The sequence below is a fragment of the Ictalurus furcatus genome, chromosome 8, assembly GCF_023375685.1.
Source record: "Ictalurus furcatus strain D&B chromosome 8, Billie_1.0, whole genome shotgun sequence".
Classification (NCBI taxonomy): domain Eukaryota; kingdom Metazoa; phylum Chordata; class Actinopteri; order Siluriformes; family Ictaluridae; genus Ictalurus; species Ictalurus furcatus.
Genome location: NC_071262.1, coordinates 21111680 through 21129709, shown reverse-complemented (window position 1 = coordinate 21129709; position 18030 = coordinate 21111680). Strand labels below are relative to the sequence as shown.

General features: G+C 39.8%; 1 protein-coding gene across 1 annotated transcript; it reads left to right on the top strand.

Annotated features, from left to right (window-relative positions):
• The first annotated feature begins 33 nt into the window (after positions 1 to 33).
• On the top strand, positions 34 to 14667 carry smc1b (structural maintenance of chromosomes 1B). Its single transcript, XM_053631415.1, has 25 exons — positions 34 to 392; positions 479 to 667; positions 755 to 867; positions 1461 to 1664; positions 1741 to 1979; positions 2486 to 2744; positions 2932 to 3072; positions 3770 to 3852; positions 5370 to 5577; positions 5810 to 5995; positions 6127 to 6312; positions 6467 to 6613; positions 6948 to 7085; positions 7200 to 7316; positions 7441 to 7547; positions 7882 to 8023; positions 8226 to 8371; positions 9364 to 9517; positions 10403 to 10495; positions 10994 to 11150; positions 11290 to 11444; positions 12412 to 12563; positions 12817 to 12886; positions 13107 to 13217; positions 14228 to 14667. The coding sequence occupies exons 1-25, from the start codon at positions 284 to 286 to the stop codon at positions 14324 to 14326; spliced, it is 3705 nt and encodes a 1234-aa protein (XP_053487390.1). The 5' UTR covers positions 34 to 283; the 3' UTR covers positions 14327 to 14667.
• Positions 14668 to 18030: the final 3363 nt, after the last annotated feature.

The following is an 18030-nucleotide window of genomic DNA, read 5'->3' as shown; positions in this document are numbered from 1 at the left end:
AGGGTCGAATCTGGTGGGTGTTTTTTTGATAACAAGCTGAACCTAAACATTTTGGTATCATTGGTCTATTAATTGCAAAATATCAACATGCAAATGAGGGTGTCTCTGATTGGTCAGGAGGGGACGCAACTTTAATATCTTGCGCGCTCCCGCTCTTTCTCACTGACCGACTGACTGAGAAACTGGTTAGCCGTTAGCTAGGTCTGCAGCCGTCAAATTAATACTTTTTAAACTTTGGGGGGTTTTCAACTTTTATTTAATTTTATTTATCGACAAAGTAAATATGGGCTACTTAAAGCAGATAGACGTGGAAAATTTCAAGTCATGGAGAGGAAAGCAGACAATAGGTCCGTTTAAGAGGTTTACTTGTATCATTGGTACTAATGGTTCAGGTAAGTTAGATATGCTGAATCCTTACAGCGTTTGAAAAAAAAAAAAAAGACATTTGTGTTAAAATATAACGGTGGTAATTTGAAAGGTAAATCGAATGTGATGGATGCTCTGGGGTTTGTGATGGGAGAGAGAGCCTCCAGTCTGCGAGTGAAGCAAACCAAAGACCTGATTCATGGCGCCCACGTCAATAAACCGGTTTCGCGCACCGCCTCGGTTACTATGCGCTTCTGCGACGATAACGACGAAGAAACAGTCTTCAGCAGAACTATATCAGGTGTGTTTGGATCGCAATGACCTTTATGAATTGCTACGAGCTCTATAACGTAAGCTGAAGTTGCATTTTTATGGGTTTTTATTTGAGGTGACTCCTCTGAATACCGAGTCAACGGCAGGCAGGTGACACTGGCCAGGTACACAACCGAGCTGGAGAAGATAGGCATCGTGGTGAAAGCCAGGAACTGCTTAGTGTTTCAGGTTAGTGACTTAAAGTCCGAATCTTTTCAGTGAGTCGAGTTATTTAACTCAGCTCACCAACAAGAGTCGACACTTTCGGCTCGGAAACGGCTCACTCACTGGCACGTGCGAAACAAATTCCTCTGAGTTTAATTTGATTTAAAATGATAAACATCCTTGTATTAATGTTATTGTGCCGCTGAGGGCCACTGCTTAAAATAATAAAAATACAAGATTTCAAGAATAAAGCCATAATATTTTGAGAAAAAAAAATCATTTTACAAGAAATATTTGTTTGAAATCTTTCAAGAATAAAGTCGTAAGGTTTTGAGAACAAAAGAAAATCATAATATTAGAGATGCACTGATGTATTAGCCGATAATCGGTATCGGCCGATAAAGGCTATTTTTCTGTCTATCAGCTGATTATATCCTGTCAATCAAAAGAGGGCGGGAAAACAGATTTTATAAAGATGATTTCTCTTGTGTGGAATGATGACAAAACTGCAGTGTGTAAGCTCTGTAATCTCTGCACTGCTAAAAATTTTACACTGGTGAAAGAGTTTGTTATGCAGTGTGTGTGATGTGGACTGGTGTGTATTGTGTATATTTCAGGGAGCCGTGGAGTCTATAGCTATGATGAACGCAAAGGAACGTACAAAGATGTTTGAACGCATGAGTAGCTCCTTCGAGCTGGCGAACGAGTACGACACCAAGCTGGTGGCTTTGCAGGAAGCAAAAGAGGACACGCAATTCCATTTTAATCGCAAACGAGCAGCCGCTGCAGAGAAGAAGCAGATTTTCAAGGATAAAACTGAGGTATTATAATGAATAACTATCATCCTCGAATGCATGTTGGGTTAATGCTGTCATGACATGCCGTCATCTGTTTTAGGCAGAGAAATATCAGGCACTGGTGGAGCAGCTCAGGGAAAGCAAGCTGCAACTCAGCCTTTTCCAGCTATATCACAATGAGAGGGTTGTTAACGTGCTCGTGGAGTCTCTGAGAGAGAAACAGGAGGCTGTGGCTGTCAAAAAGAGCGTAGTGGAGGAGTGGGAGCAAACTGTGAAGGCTCAGAAGAAAGAGCATGGACGCCTGAGCCGAGAACTGCAGAAAGTAGAGAAGGAGATCAAGTGAGAGTATTTCATAAACCCACCAAAAAAACAGTGTTATCAGGCGCTTATCAGAGTTTTATTGGACGAATCAGACAAATCAGGAAGGGAAAATTGATTGATATGGAAAGTGTCAAGCTATCAGCAGAACAAAACAGACAGGGTCAGTACAGGAAAATTGTGAATGCAAAAAAAAAAAAGGCTCCATGACATCAGTAGTGGACTGCTAGAGGAGTGAGACTTATACAGATACAGTGAAAATACAGATAAAATACAGATACAGTGAAAGTTCAGAATATTTGTGGGGAGTGTGTTACTTGAGAACAGCCAGTTGTGATTAGAAGTCAAGGAAACTACAATGAAGTAGCAGGTCATGTGACAGGGTCTGTAGTCTGTTGTTTTGCTAAGGATTCTGCAAATGCCACCGGTTAAGCAAACTACGCAACAAGTGTCCATTAATATGCAGAGATGAATTTCCGTGCCTTCGTTCACCTTATACAGTGTTTCTACTTCCGCTCCTCTTCCAGATCCCAGGAGGAAACCCTCAGCCATCAGAGGCCTCAGTATATCAGGGCCAAAGTGAACACCAGTCACCACCATCGCAAGGCCGAGGAGATGCGCATCAGCCTGCTGAAGAGCCAGAAGCAGTGGGCCAAGAAGGAGCAGGAGCTGCAGGAGCTGGAGACGGAGCTAGCCGAGCTGGAGAGGGCCTGGAGAGTTTACGAGAGAGAGATAGAAGAACAGGCAGCTCAGAGGGGCGAGGATGTGCAGCTGGAGGAAGCTCAGGTCGGGCAGAGAGCGGGATGAAGGGATAGAAAGATTAAAAAAGAGCAGTATTTTCTGTTAAAGTGTTGTGACATGTTATCGTGTCAATTATCTTCCAAGGGTTTGTTCAGGATTACCTTTTTTACTCTGTAATCTCTTTAACAGTCCCGGTTGGTGGTGTAAGGTTTAGAAATTTGTTTTGTCGTAGCTGGAGCGTTATAAGGAGCTGAAGGAACTGGCCAGGAAGAAGGGGGCCGTCTTATTTCAGAAAGCGGAGAAACTACACTGGGAGTTGAAGGCTGATCGGGAAAAGCTGGAGTTTGATAAAAGACGAAAAAGTGAAGTTGAGGTGTGTGTGTTGTATATATTATGTTATGTTGTTGCCTTTTAAACCACTATGGCTATGATCAGCAGTGGTGTCAATCTAATTACACTACCGGTCAAAAGGTTAAACACACTCATTCTTTATTTTTTTCCTGCATTTTAGAATAATAATAAAGTCATCAAAACTCTGGATTAACACAAATGGAACTATGGGGGTTATGTGGTGATTGATAAAAACCAAAATAAATAAAATAATTTCATATTTTAGCATCTTCAAAGTAGACACACTTTTTGGCTAGAATTTCCAGAAATGTATTCTTGGTGTTTTCTCAACTGATTTCTTGAGGAATTTCCCTGAGATGCTTTTTAAACAGTATTAAATGAGTTCACACCTACGCTGGACACTCATTGACTGTTTTTCGGAATATTTTGCTCAAGTCATATGTTTAAAAATAGATTTTTTTGTAATTAAAATGTTAGTTTTCTAATGAAAGAAATTAATATGTTGGCACAATTATATTTTTGTCTACAACACCGATTTCAAACGTTTAATCATACACCTTCAGATCAAAAGGTTTTTAAGATCATGAGAAACATTTCAGTCAAGTGTCTCCAAACTTTTGACCGGTAGTGTGTATTGAAGTGCGAAACAAATGCAATACCTGAAAAAATTTGATTCAGAGTGTCTCATGTTTCTGTATTTTTTTTGTCTGCATGTATAGGCAAACATTAAGCATGCTGAAGATCATCAGGACGAGTTAAACAGGAGGGCAGGGAAACTGGAAGAGTATGCCATCACCTCTAAGTATGTTATCCATCCAAGTGCACTGATTAAATTATTCAGCTTTATAGTAGATGTTGAATTTCTCCCACACAAAGGGATCAATTTTACTTGGCTTTGGATACTTGAGCACTGACTCCATCGAGCGTTAACATCGAGGGGCTTGCAAAAGGATGAGGGACTGTTTGGGTAGAGTGAGAGAAAACAATTATACAGTCATGTTTTCTACACAGTTCAGTCAGTCAGTTAATTACTTTTGTTAGGTGTGTTAGAGCAGGAAAAGCACTCTTAAGTTTATATGGTGATTATTTTTCTATTTAAAGTAGAAGTTTGATAATTTTGCTGATGAAAATTGGTGTCCTCATCAGCAGGAGAACATTTGCAGGGTCCAAAAAAGCACCTTCCTTTGGCAGTTTTGGGGGTAGTTTTCCTTCAGGGGTGGTATTTTAAGTTCTTCAAGCTTTGCTGAGCAAAGTAGCTATTCCTGGCTGATGAAACGGATCAGAAGGATTTATAGATGAGCAAAAAAAAAAACACAGGCCGAAAAAGAACGCTAGTTTCTTCTAGTCTCTACTTGCAATTCACATTTATGCTCCTTGTATTGTTCAGGGTTGGGTGTAACGTGTTACTGTAATCTAATTACTTTTTTCTGACAACGCAGTATTGTAAGGCATTACATTTTAAATTTATGTAATTTGATTACATTTAGTAATCAAATGTAACGGAGGCGAGACCAATCAGACAAGGTTTACAGGAAAATGCATGGAAATACACGTGTCTTATTGGCTGACAACTCTCAATTCTGCCAAACGCTAGCTCACGCTGATTTCTTTTTTTTTTTTTTAAACCAGTAAAGTTATTGAAACTGAAACAGTAACAGCCTCTGATGCTGAGCAGGAAAACAAGGTGTGTAAATATCTATGAGCTCCAGTTTACGTGAACATGATATGAGCAGAGCATAAGGAAAGATAATGTACTTTACATGGCACTGTAGCAGGTGAACCCATACAATGACAGCTTAGCTGTGACTCCCCTTGGCCCGACACCAAACTAGACTAGTTAGAAATGTTTTATATTTTATCAGTCTGGTAGTCCTACAAACAGAGACAACACCCGAGGCAAGTTTTATGATAAATCCAACTTTTTCCTGATCATGTCATACATTGATGCGTGCTAAAATTACTGAACGAAGTATGAGTTTCACTTTGTACTGTATTTTTGTAGGTTTGATAGGTTTTGAAAGTAACGTGAAAGTAAAGTAATTAGTAATCTGATTACTTTTTACATGTAGTAATCAGTAATGTAATCAGATTGCAATTTTAAAGTAGTAATTAGTAATCTGTAGTGGATTACATTTTTTGAGAAAATTACCCAACACTGGTATTGTTTACGAAGCTTATGGAGATCTCTGTGCAGAAAAAATATAACGGGAATTTCTCATAGCGCGGCAGTTTGAGAAAATCAATTTCACGCAGTATAAAATTAGACAAGACTTTCGTTGGCTTGCTGTTCGCTGAAATGGTGTCTTTTTTTTTTGGCAGCAAAGCTCTGGACGAGCAGCGGGAGCAGGAGCGGAGTTTGGGGGAGATGTTGGAACGCGGACGGTTGCGGACGCTGGAGCTGAACGAGGAACTGGGAGTGGTAATGCGGGAACTTCAGAACGCTCGCATCGACAGCCAGGAGAATCGGAGACAGCGGAGACGAGACGAGATCTTCGAGAGCCTGCGCAGGCTCTACCCGGAAGTTGTGGTATTGCATCACCACGAGTTAGCCTGTTTGAACGAAACCTATTTTAATGGCTTAATATGTTTTGGATTAACGATTCGAAGACCAGCAATGCAGAATACTGTATAACGAAGCGCACTGTTAAGAAACGCTTCGTAACATAGAAAAATCAATACGAAACGTATAAAATACTGTACATATGTAACAGCGACCTTGTTTTTGATTTTGAGATTTTTTTTTTCCTCTTTGCGTCTAGTATGGACGCTTGATGGACTTGTGTCAGCCCATCCACAAGAAATACCAGCTCGCTGTCACAAAGGTGTTTGGCCATTACATGAACGCCATCGTGGTGTCCTCTGCAAAAGTGGGCCGTGACTGCATTCAGATTATAAAAGAGGAGAGAGCTGAGCGAGAGACCTTCCTCCCTATTGACAACCTGGATGTGAGTCAAACTGCAACGTGTCCTCTCTGTCATCTGACTTAAAACAAACACGCTGATTTTCGAAAATGATTCTGAATAAGCAGCTTTGGTTTGAACGCAGACTAATATATATATTTTCTTTCTCATGTCAGGTAAAGCCACTAAACGAGCGTCTCAGGGAGGTGCGTGGAGCCAAGATGGTGGTGGACGTGGTGCAATGTTCCCAGAATGCACCTCAGTTGAAAAGAGTGGTGCAGTTTGTATGTGGGAATTCCCTCGTGTGCGAGAACCTGAAAGATGCCCACCACGTCGCGTTTGACGGCCCCGAGCGCCTTAAGGTAAGATTTAGATGTGGCCATGCGTACTCAGCGTGTGCCTTGGCGAGGTCAAACTTGAAAGTTATAAAATGGCCGCTCTCGGTACTGATCCCCAGTTTGAATTTAACAGATGACCTCTGTATTAAGATAACACTGTTGTTCTGGAATTTTCTAGACCGTGTCTTTGGACGGTACCTTGTTCTCCAAGTCGGGGGTGATCTCTGGTGGCTCTGTTCATCTGCGCTATAAAGCTCGGCGCTGGGAGGAGAAGGACATGAACGGCCTGAAAGAGCGGAAGGAGCAGCTTACTGCGGAGCTGAGGGTATGTCAGTGTTCCAGGAGCTCGAGGGCACAGAAAGCACCCTCCTGTCATCAGTTGGGCATGAAATAAAGACCCTTCTTTGAGTTTTAGCACTTATGCACACTTTCTTTGTTATTTATTCTTGGATTAAAAGAAAATATAATAGGACGTGATGTTACAGGAAAATAATCAATGACTGATGGTGTGATTTATTTATTAAAGAATGACATCTACTTCTTACTTGTTTTTTAGTTATATTTAAAGTTGTCATCTGTGTCATTTCTTTGAGTGGCGCTTCATCACAATTCGTATAATTTGAGACCTGTTTGTGAGTGCGTGTGTGTGTTCCTGGCAGGAACTAATAAAACTGAAACGCAAGGAGGTTGAACTACATCAGATCACAGCCCAGGCCCAGGGAATCCAGACTCGCCTCAAATACTCCAACTCTGAGCTGGAGTCTATCCGCAAAAAAAGCATCCCGGCCTCCCAGGCTGTAAGCCGTCCTTTTGTTTCTCTCACTCCTTTCTATGCATTTTTTTCCCACTGTTTACCTCTTTTCACTCTTCAGTGTTGTACTAACGCGCGTTGACGCTTGTGTGTGCTGCAGGAAATCTCTAGACTGGAGAGTGAGCTCTCGAACCTGAAGTCTCAGATCGAGATGCAGATCAGTAACGTGCGAGTGAAGGACAGCGAGGTGACTGCCCTCCAGGATGAAGTCAATCACGTGAGTCACGCAAAACGTATTTGCTGTTACCTGTCGCTTCTTACGAACTCTTACGCTCAGCCTAGTGACAGCAGCTTTAGTAGTGACAGTAGCCTTTGAGTAGAACTTTGCTTTTCTGCTGTAGGTGGAGGACACAGTCTTCTCAGACTTCTGTGCTGAGATCGGAGTAGCCAACATTCGCGAATACGAGCAGGATTATGTGAGACAGCAAGGAGAAATCGAGAATAAGCGGTAGGGCGCCGTACAAACACACAACATTAGAGGAGCATTAGGCTTAATGATAGGTTTCTCAAACTAGGAAGACGTTCGCCTTTAAATTCACAAGTTTTCTGAAAATCTAAAGAGCATTAAAATGTATCCAGACGACCTCTGCGAATATTATTAACGAGTATATGACCATATAGATGCTAAAACATGCCTTTGGGTGCCATTGTGATAATCCAGGACTAAACTAAGGCTATATTATAAAAGCAGTATATTGTTATAGTTACAAAGTGTTCAAATACTCACAAGTGTCCCGATTAAAACAGTAAGGTTTGTTAAGCGTACTAGCTGTTCTGTCCAGGCTGCAGTTTGAGTCCCAGCGCACCCGTCTGAACACACAAGTGGAGTACGAGCAGGAGCAGCTGCACAAGCAGCGCAGGCTGATCACCAAAATGGAGGACTCCATCAACAAAGAGGAAGATGTCATCCTCACATTGAAAGAGGTAAGCCAGCTTTAATACAGCTCTCTGAATGTCTGACGTTTTATATTAAAAATTAGGAGAAAACACAACATTAAATATTCATGCACATCACTAATATACCACGTTCCATAGGAACTGTTTTAACCTTTAGGTGATTGAGGTTTTTTTTTTTGTTGGAAGAACCTTTACCAGGTAGCACATTTGACATGTTTGTGTTGTTCAGGAGGAAAAGAAGCTGCTTGCTGCAGTAGACGAGTCTCAGTCGAAGCTCTTAGACTTAAAGAATAATGAGATGGAACAGAAGTCTTACGTTAATAAAGCGAAGGCTGAGTTGGATAAGAGCATCAGTGGCCTTCAAGAGAACTCCAGGTATCTGGTTGCTTTATTGACCCAATCATTTCTCTTATTATTTTTTATCTCCTCTCTTAAAGATGATGTCCTTATAAGGCATTGCAGTATATTAGGGTGAAGTGGTGATAAGTGCTCAGAGATTTAATAAAAAAAAAAAAAACAACAAAAAGAAACAAGGTTAGTCAGAGTGCTTATTTGCACAATGCAGGCTTCTGCTGTATCAGCATTGTGAATACTAGCAATGACGAATGATATGTTGTGATGCAGCCCTATGTAACGTGCGCCGAGAGGTAGGATACAAGTGAATAATTTTTTTTAGAATTGTAATCAGTCCATAGCAGGGGTCAAAACACAAGCATGCAACATCAATCGAGGTTAAGCTGTAATCAAAGACAAAACAAGGCTCGGATTTAAAAGCGTTAAGACTTTGCCACGAACAGTGAGACAACATGTATAAGTAAAGTAAACTAATTAAGGACTAACACGGAACTGGTGAACACAATCAGGTAGCAAACCATTGACAGAACCCAAAACAATGACGATATCTTAGCAAGAAAAAAGATCTTCAATACAGGCAAATAATTATCAACTGATTCCTTTTAGTTAAAATAATTTTTAAGGAAATATAACATTGTTAAACCTATTTCTAGATCATTTTAATTTCAAGCTTGAAATTGGATAATTTCTATTGGCAGACCATTTTGTTTATTTCTGGAAAGAAGAAAATTATCTGCCAATAAAATATCACAATTTCAAACTTGAAATGAGTAACAATGTCTAGAAATAGGCTTAATGGTCTTAAAGTCTTAATAGTCTGGTAATCTCATAACAAGGAATACAAAATAACTTTTTCTTTATTCAAGATATCTTCACTTGCTAAGATATATATATATATATATATATATATATATATATATATATATATATATATATATATATATATATATATATATATAATTTTTTTTTTTACAGTGTATAATGGAATAACTGTCTCTGTCTCTCTCTTTCAGGGAACTGGTAAAACAGCAGAAGGAGATGATCTCTGTGGAAACGGCATTGGAGCATCAGAGACTTTGCAAACACAACCTGCTGCTGGGCTGCAAAATCGAGGGCCTTCCCCTCACCGTGCTCTCAGGATCACTGGACGACATCAGTGACATCCAGGTACATTGAGTGTACACAGTACAATCACCAGGGGATCAATATTTTCTACCCACAAGATACTGGAACAGTTAATAGCGCAAATCTGAAACAGCTATCTATCGATCTATCTATCTAATCAACTCTACAAGTATTGGCACCCTAATCTATCGATCCATCTATCTGATCAACTCTGTCTCCTATCTTGGCAGTGGTGACTCAATGGTTAAGGCTCTGTTGGGCCCTTGAGCAAGGCTGTCCCTGCAATCTACCCCAACTTCCTAGCAAGCTGGGAGATGCGACGAAAAAAAATTCACTGTGCTGTAATGTATATGTGACAAATAAAGACTTCTTCTTATCTACCTACCACCCTTTATTTTTCTACACAGGTTTCAAAATTCAGTTCAATTCAATTTTATTTGTATAGCGCTTTTTACAATAGACATTTTGTACACTAGACATATAATAATCAATGTTTAAATGTAATATTTTTATAATATTTTTATTTGAACATTTTTTGTTTCCTTACAATTAATATTTTGTAATGCCTGCCGTGGAGAGAATAACAGCATGTAGTATATTCCTGTAATGGCTACCAAGTGTAGAGATGCTTGTCCAGGTTCACTCCTCCATGCAGAACTATGCACTGAAAAATCTTCCAGATCAATCAGTAGCTATCCTTGAGCTCCACGGGAGACATTTTGTGATTTATTCTTCACTTTACGTTCCTGATTCAACCCCCTGATAAGGAGTTAATATGCTGAATAAGAGTGATAAAGCATTATTAATGTCAGCGCGGTGCAGTGATGGGCTTTTCCAAGATGTGAGCTGGGGGAAAGAGTGATATTATGAATGTTAACGTGATGGTGTCGCACAGCACAAAGAAAAGTTCTGTTCTTTTCCACACAGCTGGACTCTGAATCTGTAACCTACACACAAGACATTTATGTGCGAGAAGGACAGATGGTGATTGACTATAGCCCACTGGGAGATAACCTGAAGGTGAGGCTAAGTGCTTGCGTAACCCACAAACACACACTAATTATTCACATTTTATTCATGAACTCTTAATTTTATGTATAAGGAGTGACATATTAACTGTTTTGCATTTAAAATCCCACAGTTACTTCACAGTGACTCATATTTTACTAGCATAAATGTTATTAGTTAAACTAAATATGTGACGTATTGTTCCAGCGCATTTGGTTCCATGCTAGCTAGCTGATGGTTAGCTAGATAGCGATACAGCAGGGCATGTAGCTCGGGCTCTCTATAAATAGCTAGCATGCTAACCACACACATGTATGTGTTGACTATTGTATGTCGAAGGCACTATGAGGCTACAGAAATGAATAAAATTTGTTACCACTAGCACTACCACTTTATAAAGAACATGCTCTGACTCCTGCAACTAAGTGAAATGAGAATAATCAGTCATAGAGTTATCAGATTAATCATGTACACAAGTCATGTATTCACATGGTGTGTGTGTGTGTATAGAGCCTGATTGGGGAGCAGCAGGTGACGGCCCAGCTAGAGGTGCTGAGAGAGAAAGTGTCGTCTATGGACAGACTGATCCATGTGTCCAAACCACCCAATATGAAGGCCCTGGAGAAGATGATTGAGGTGAAGGACAGCTTCCGTGGAGTGGTTGATGGTAAACACACACACACACACACACACACACACACACACACAAACACAATGGAAGGTTGTGAAGATCTTCCATTGACATAATAATTAATTTAGCCAATTTATGCTTTGATCGCACCTTTATGTGTGTTTACGTGTGTTAGCGTTTGAGGCCAGCACAAGCGTAGCTAAGAAACGCCATCAGGAGTTCGAGCAAGTGAAGGCCAGACGCTTCCATCGCTTCAGCCAGTGCTTCGAGCATGTTTCTGTCGCCATCAGCCAAATCTACAAAGACCTCTGCAGGAACGACAGCGCTCAAGTGAGAATTTCTGTGACTCAAATCCATTCTTTTTTTTTTTCTTTTTTCTTTCTTTTTTTTTTTTTACACAGGAAACATATTAAAATGATTCAAATCGCTTGACATGACATCATTAAGCACTTCTAGCTTTGTGTAGTATCCTTGAACATGAATATTCAGGGATGGATAGTTATAGTCCATGTGTCTGGGACAACCACATTTTGTTTCCAGGCTGTTAGTTTTATTCCTGTAACCACTAGGTGTTTTTTTCCATTGATCTATCCATGCGTCTGTCCGTCCATCCGGAATTCTCGTTAGCGTGAGATCTCAAGAAAAAGTGGTCGAATATTTGTAGAATTTCTAAGGAATTATCATCGTAAAACATCATCAAAACAGGGTCAAGGTCACAGCAAGGTCAAAGTTGGCTAAGTGGTTAGCACAAGGTAGTGGTTTGCCTCGCACCTCCAGGGTTGGGGGTTCGAATCCTGCCTCCTCCCTGCATGCGCGGAATTTGCATTCTCCACATGCTTCAGGGGGTTTCCGCCCGGTAGTCCGGTTTCCTTCCCAAGTCCAAAGGCACGCGTCGTAGGTCGATTGGCATTCCCAAATTGTCCGTAGTGTGTGGACGTGTGTTTGAATGTGCCCTGTGATGGGTTGACCCCCCGTCCCGAGTGTCCTCTGCCTCACCTCCTGATCCACATTCCCTGGGATAGGCTCCAGGTTTAATACTAAAATAATTCAATGGTTATTATTATTATTATTATTATTATTATTATTGTTATTTTTAACAAAAATATTAACCCCAAAACTGCAGTGGGAATTTTTGCACTTGGACCTCAATTTCTCTGAAAGAATGTAATCATTAAAAACACATTTTTATGAAATGTAGGATAATATTAAGCAATCTTTTTAAAAAGAAATTTGAAGTTTTCAGTGTGTGTGTGTGTGTGTGTGTGTGTGTGTGTGTGTGTCTGCCTCTCTCCTGCAGGCGACTCTGAGTGCAGAAAATCCTGATGAGCCTTACCTGGGTGGTATCACTTATAACTGCGTGGCACCTGGGAAGAGATTTATGGCCATGGACAACCTGTCAGGAGGAGAGAAGTCAATCGCAGCCCTCGCGCTGGTGTTTGCTGTTCACAGGTAGTCAGTTTTTACGTGAGCGGAGTCAATATTATTGATTTATTTTCCTTAAAATTTTATAGATGGTGTACCTGTAGCTATGATCAAGGTGGTTAAGTGAAAAGATCATAACATTGCATAATAGCACTTCCTGAAAACACCCTTTTTTTCATTTGTAAATTCGACTGATTTTAATCACTTGATGTTGAAAAATCGTTAATTATTTCACTATTGCCATAATAGATTTTGAACTTTATGTCTCATTTTGTCCCAGCTTCCGTCCTGCTCCGTTCTTTGTGCTGGATGAGGTGGACGCTGCTTTGGACAACACAAACATTGGCAAGGCAAGACGACACTCCCCGCCTCATTCCTTACTCATTTCCTCTTACCAAGACAAATCCTTTTTTTAATTTGTTTGATAATATATACTCTTCCATTTAGGAAAACACAAATGAGCAATGCAGTTAGTTACAGAACGGAGTTTTGGAGTGTTTTGGAGTAATGAAATGAAAAACGAAAGAGCACTTTTTATTGTCTGATGTATGAATATATGATTCTGTACAGGTGACGAGCTTCATTAGGGAACAGTCGAGAAATAACTTTCAGGTCATTGTCATCTCACTGAAGGAGGAGTTCTATTCACGGTCAGATGCTCTGCTGGGGGTCTACTCTGAGGTACTGCACACCTACACACACACACGCGTACACGTTCTCAGGTGTGTACACGGCTGCGTGTAATTTGGAGTTGATCTACAGCTTAGCCTATGTTGGGGTGTGAATGCTGTTCTGCATTTTATTTTAATTCAGATGAGAAACAGTAGTAGCCAAAATGTTTAACCACTTTTGTTAAGTTTAATGTTCAAGTTACACGCTTGGCTTTGCCAATAATTACTGGGAATTATTGCATGATGGCGCCGGATCACAATGACAAACACACGCTGTAGGTTATATGGTTACACAACCACGTTATAACAGTTAAATGGAGCTCTTAAGAACCTTTCAAATGACACCAGTCTCGCAACGCTGCAATCTACAGTGTCTGAAAAAGAAGCAGTGGAAGTCTGGCATTTTAGCCGACTTTGGAGCTTTAGTTTGGTTAAATCGATCATTTTCCCGGGTTTATTCAATCAAAAATTTGGGAGAATTTTATAAATGTATTTATTTATTTTTAAGATATGGTACATTTTGTTTACAATAGCACTTTTTGATTTATTTCATTTTATACAGACAAAAATGTAAATTGTTCATGAAATTAATCATTTTTCTCCATTAAAATTTTGTTCAAAATACTCTGAGAATCGAATTGTGAGGCCAGTATCATGAATCGAATTTAGACTGGAGTGTATGATTACACTCCCAGTTATAAGTTTTTCTTTCGTTTTTGGCATCGAACAGTAAAAGGGAGATAATTGCAGTTGCATTGAGTTGGGGGAAAAAACCGTCAGACCTCACCTGCCATAGGATTGGTCTGAGGAAACATTCGAGCCAATCGTCTGGGTTTGTCACTTTTTACAGCATCATACTGAATTTGTGAAAATATCAGTTTAAATGTTGCTCGTTGATTGTAATAGTTGCTCCGTGTCGAACACATCCATAGTAAATGATGTGGCTTTGTCACTCGCTTGCGTGCTCAATATTCCTGTTCAGACCTGATGTTATGATGTCCTTTACTTCTGGTCCTATAGTTCAATGACTGCATATCCAGCCACCTCCTGTCACTGGACCTCAGTCCGTACCCCCTCAACGACGAGAACGGCAGAGAGAGAGAGATGGACGTGATGTAAAGGAGCAACAAAAGAAAACGAGCAAAAGGAAAACCGGGTTTCTGTTATTACATTTAAAAAAATGCAGTATTCACCTACTGATGTTTAGATTTGAATTTCTTCCTGTTTAAAAAATATTTTCTAATTAATTTTCTGTTTTAAATGGCAGGCTTTATGCCCCAATTTACGAGCACTTCTAGTTCCTGTAATATTCGATGGATGTTTTTATATCGAGTAACTGTTGTTAAGTGAACGTTTGAGTAATCAAAGATTGTTTATTTCTGTTATGATGTTCAGTGTTTAACTGATGTTTAAGTGTTTTAATGAAGGGTTTTAATTTAAATAAATGTTTCCTTATGCAATTTCTCAGTCTGATAATTATTTACAGTATGTTGATCAGGATACACATAGCTTTTTCAAACCTCATTAATGTTGCTGTAGCACTATTCTAACCTCTCACTCTGTCACTAAATCTCTTCCCCTCATACAGTACTCATCCCCCTTTTTATCCCCCATGACACATGATGCAGTTCTGGGGAGGGGATTAGGAAGAGAATGATCAGCTCATACTTCGTGTCTTTTATTTAACATTTGTAGAATTGTCATCTCTTGGTCTACTGTCTCTTTAGTGTGTTATTTGCACGGGCACTTTTCATGGCGTCGTATACAGTCATATTTGTCCCTCTGCAGAGCAAAGTCAGCAGTCTGGACGCCCTGAGATTCTTCCTCTGGGTGAGTTCTTCTGGTTTATATGCACTTTAATATGTAATATAGACGATAGTTATCTACCTTGTTTATCTTTCTGACCCAACTGTTGTACCTCTCTTGTAGTACAACACAAAATTCCATACGGATACACCGAGAGCCACAAATGAACACACTAGCACTAATAATAATAATAATAATAATAATGTGCAATAATATTAGCTTTAATAGTAGGAATAAATACTTATTTGTTTTATTGTGGATTTATAGTACTGTGTTTTTGTTTTTTGTTTTTTTTTTAGCTCTGCATGTGATGTCATAAGTTGTTCTCTTGTCCATATTATTCCATGGTGTCAGCTGTCACAAACCTTTGCTGAATTCCCAGCCAGCCTCTAGATTAATGATAGTAGTTCACAACTGCATAACAAAGTTATTTAAAGGCAGAAACTATTTCCGCTCAACTCATAAGGCTAAAAATGGTCTCAGCAGGAAACAAATACCAAAAAATCAAACAAACAAACCCCCCCCCCCCCCAAAACTCTGATTTCCTTTACAAATTTCAAACACTTGGCTCTTATTTTCATTATACATATACACATGTGCAGTGTTTTCAAATACTTTTCTTCGTTATCCCAGGCTGTTAGGGAGCTGAAGTTAGAGATCAAGAAATTATCTAAAGCAAAATAAAATAAAATGTTTCTCACTAAAGAGTATTCATTCATTCATCTTTAGTAAGGGATTTATCTGGGTCAGGATTGTGGTGGATCCAGAGTCTATCCCAGGAACACCTAGATTCCAGTAGATTTTGGAGCATGGCTGTGGGGATTTGTGCTCATTCAGCCACAAGAGTATTAGGGAGGTCAGACACTGATATCGGGTGAGGAGGTCTGGGGTGCAGTTGGCGTTCCAGTTCATCCCAAAGGTGTTCAGTAGGGTTGAGGTCAGGGCTCTGTGCAGGACACTCCACAGAGGAGTTCTTCCACTCCAACCTTGGCAAAGCATGTTTTCATGGAGCTGTCTTTGTGCATGGGGTCGTTGTCATGCTGCGGGCCTCTTAGTTCCAGCAAAGGGAAAATGTAATGAAATGGCATTCAGCAGGGGTGACCAATCTTAACCGAAAGGGGCCGGTGTGGGTGCAGGTTTTCATTCCAACCAAGCAGGAGCCACACCTGATTCCACCTGGTTTAATCAGTTGATCTTGGCTTTCAAAAGACTCAGGTGTGGCTTCTTCTTGGTTGGAATGAAAACCTGCACCCACACCAGCCCTTTCCAGATAGGATTGGACACCCCTGTCATACAGAGACATTCTATTCCTATATTCTATATGTGCTTCGAACTTGGTGGCAACAGTTTCGAGAAGAACAATAGGTTATGTACCTGAGTATCTTCTCCAGTGTAGTCCTTAAAAAAAATCAAATAAAAGGATTGGAAAATCCTAGAAAGCGCTGTTTTTCCTGTAAGAAAAGCTTCTGTATGAACCCAAATCTAGTCCTGTATGTGTGTCTTCGTTCTTCCATGTTCAGGTGAAGGAACTGCAGGAACTGGAGAGGGAGAAGGACATCTTGTGGCTGAGTTTGCAGAGGCTGGAGCAGGCACGACACTGGATTAGCTCCAGACTGGAGGGAAACACCAAGACTGGGAAGATGGAGGAGGTGACAGGAGTCAGTACGAGTACCGTTTGCAGTATTTAAGTGTTGAATTTTGAAACATTTTCATTATCGGTTAATGTCTACATTCCGGTAATTCACATGGTGACAAATTAAAGGAGAAACCAATATCATGTGGGTTGGTAAGGTGTTTGGCCACCCACAGACTTCAGCTCACCATGACATAGAATCTATAAGTCTCAGTCAGGAGGTGTACTAGAGAGATGAATAAGTAAAATAAGTAAATGCGCCCCCCCCCCCCCCCCCCCCAGCATAACTGAGACACCTGCTTTTCCTTTCATTTGTCACACATCTGTATTATGGCTCTCTGTATTGTTAACAGCCGTGTTCAGCTGGAATAAGTCACGTCTTTGTTCTCTTACATGTTCCTTCATGGGTTTCAGGACATTCGGATGCTGAAAAGGACACATTTAACAGATCACTGACTTCATGCAACAATAAAATGAACCTTTTTTTTAATTATTATTATTATTTGAGCAACTGACTGAACAATATAATGCTTTTTTTGTCTGTTCAGCTTTAGTAGTTCTGCTTATTTTCACTGTAAAAGAATTACAAATCATTTACTAATTGGTTTAATAGCTGGTCGGATCTAGTTTAAGTTATTTTACACATGAAAATATGTAATAAATAAAATAAAAATATGTACAGAAAAATGTTTTTATAATAGATTGTTTTAAAGTTAGATACATTTTCCTCCAGGTATATTTTATACTGTTTTGTGTTATATCCCTTTGTAAAGAGGAGTGTTGGAAAAGTGCTGTATGTATAAATAAACAGATGGATGGAAATACTGTGCGTAGCTTGAACACAGAGCACGTGTGAGAGCGTGTGAAACTCCACACAGAAAGTAAACCCTGCTCAGCATCGAGCCAGAAGCTGTGAGGAGGCCACGCTACCTGCTGCTGCCCGTAAAATAAAAGTTGTCGAAATGTTAAGAACACTTCAGCATTTTGTAGATTTCTCTTACTACTGGGATGTATAAACTTTTGAGGTTTGTTTCAGGATTAGTCAGGATTGAGTTGTATTTGAGTTGTAAGTTGTAACAGGATCTAATTGTTTCACAGGCATTACATTAAATGTAACTATGAACAGAATTATTTTTTTCAAAAAATGTCATTCTTTAACAAATAGAAAATAGTAAAAGTTGGAAAAGTGCTGTTGTACAAGAGGAATAAAACACTTCCAGCATTTGGGTTGTATTTGAGTTGTAAATGATCACAGGATCTAATCGTTTCACAGACGTTACATAAAATGTACCCAGAGGTGGAGTTATTAATAGGTAAAGGTAGGCAACCACCTTGGGATCCCAGAATCCATGGACCCCCTAAAAATGCAAATTATATATGGTTT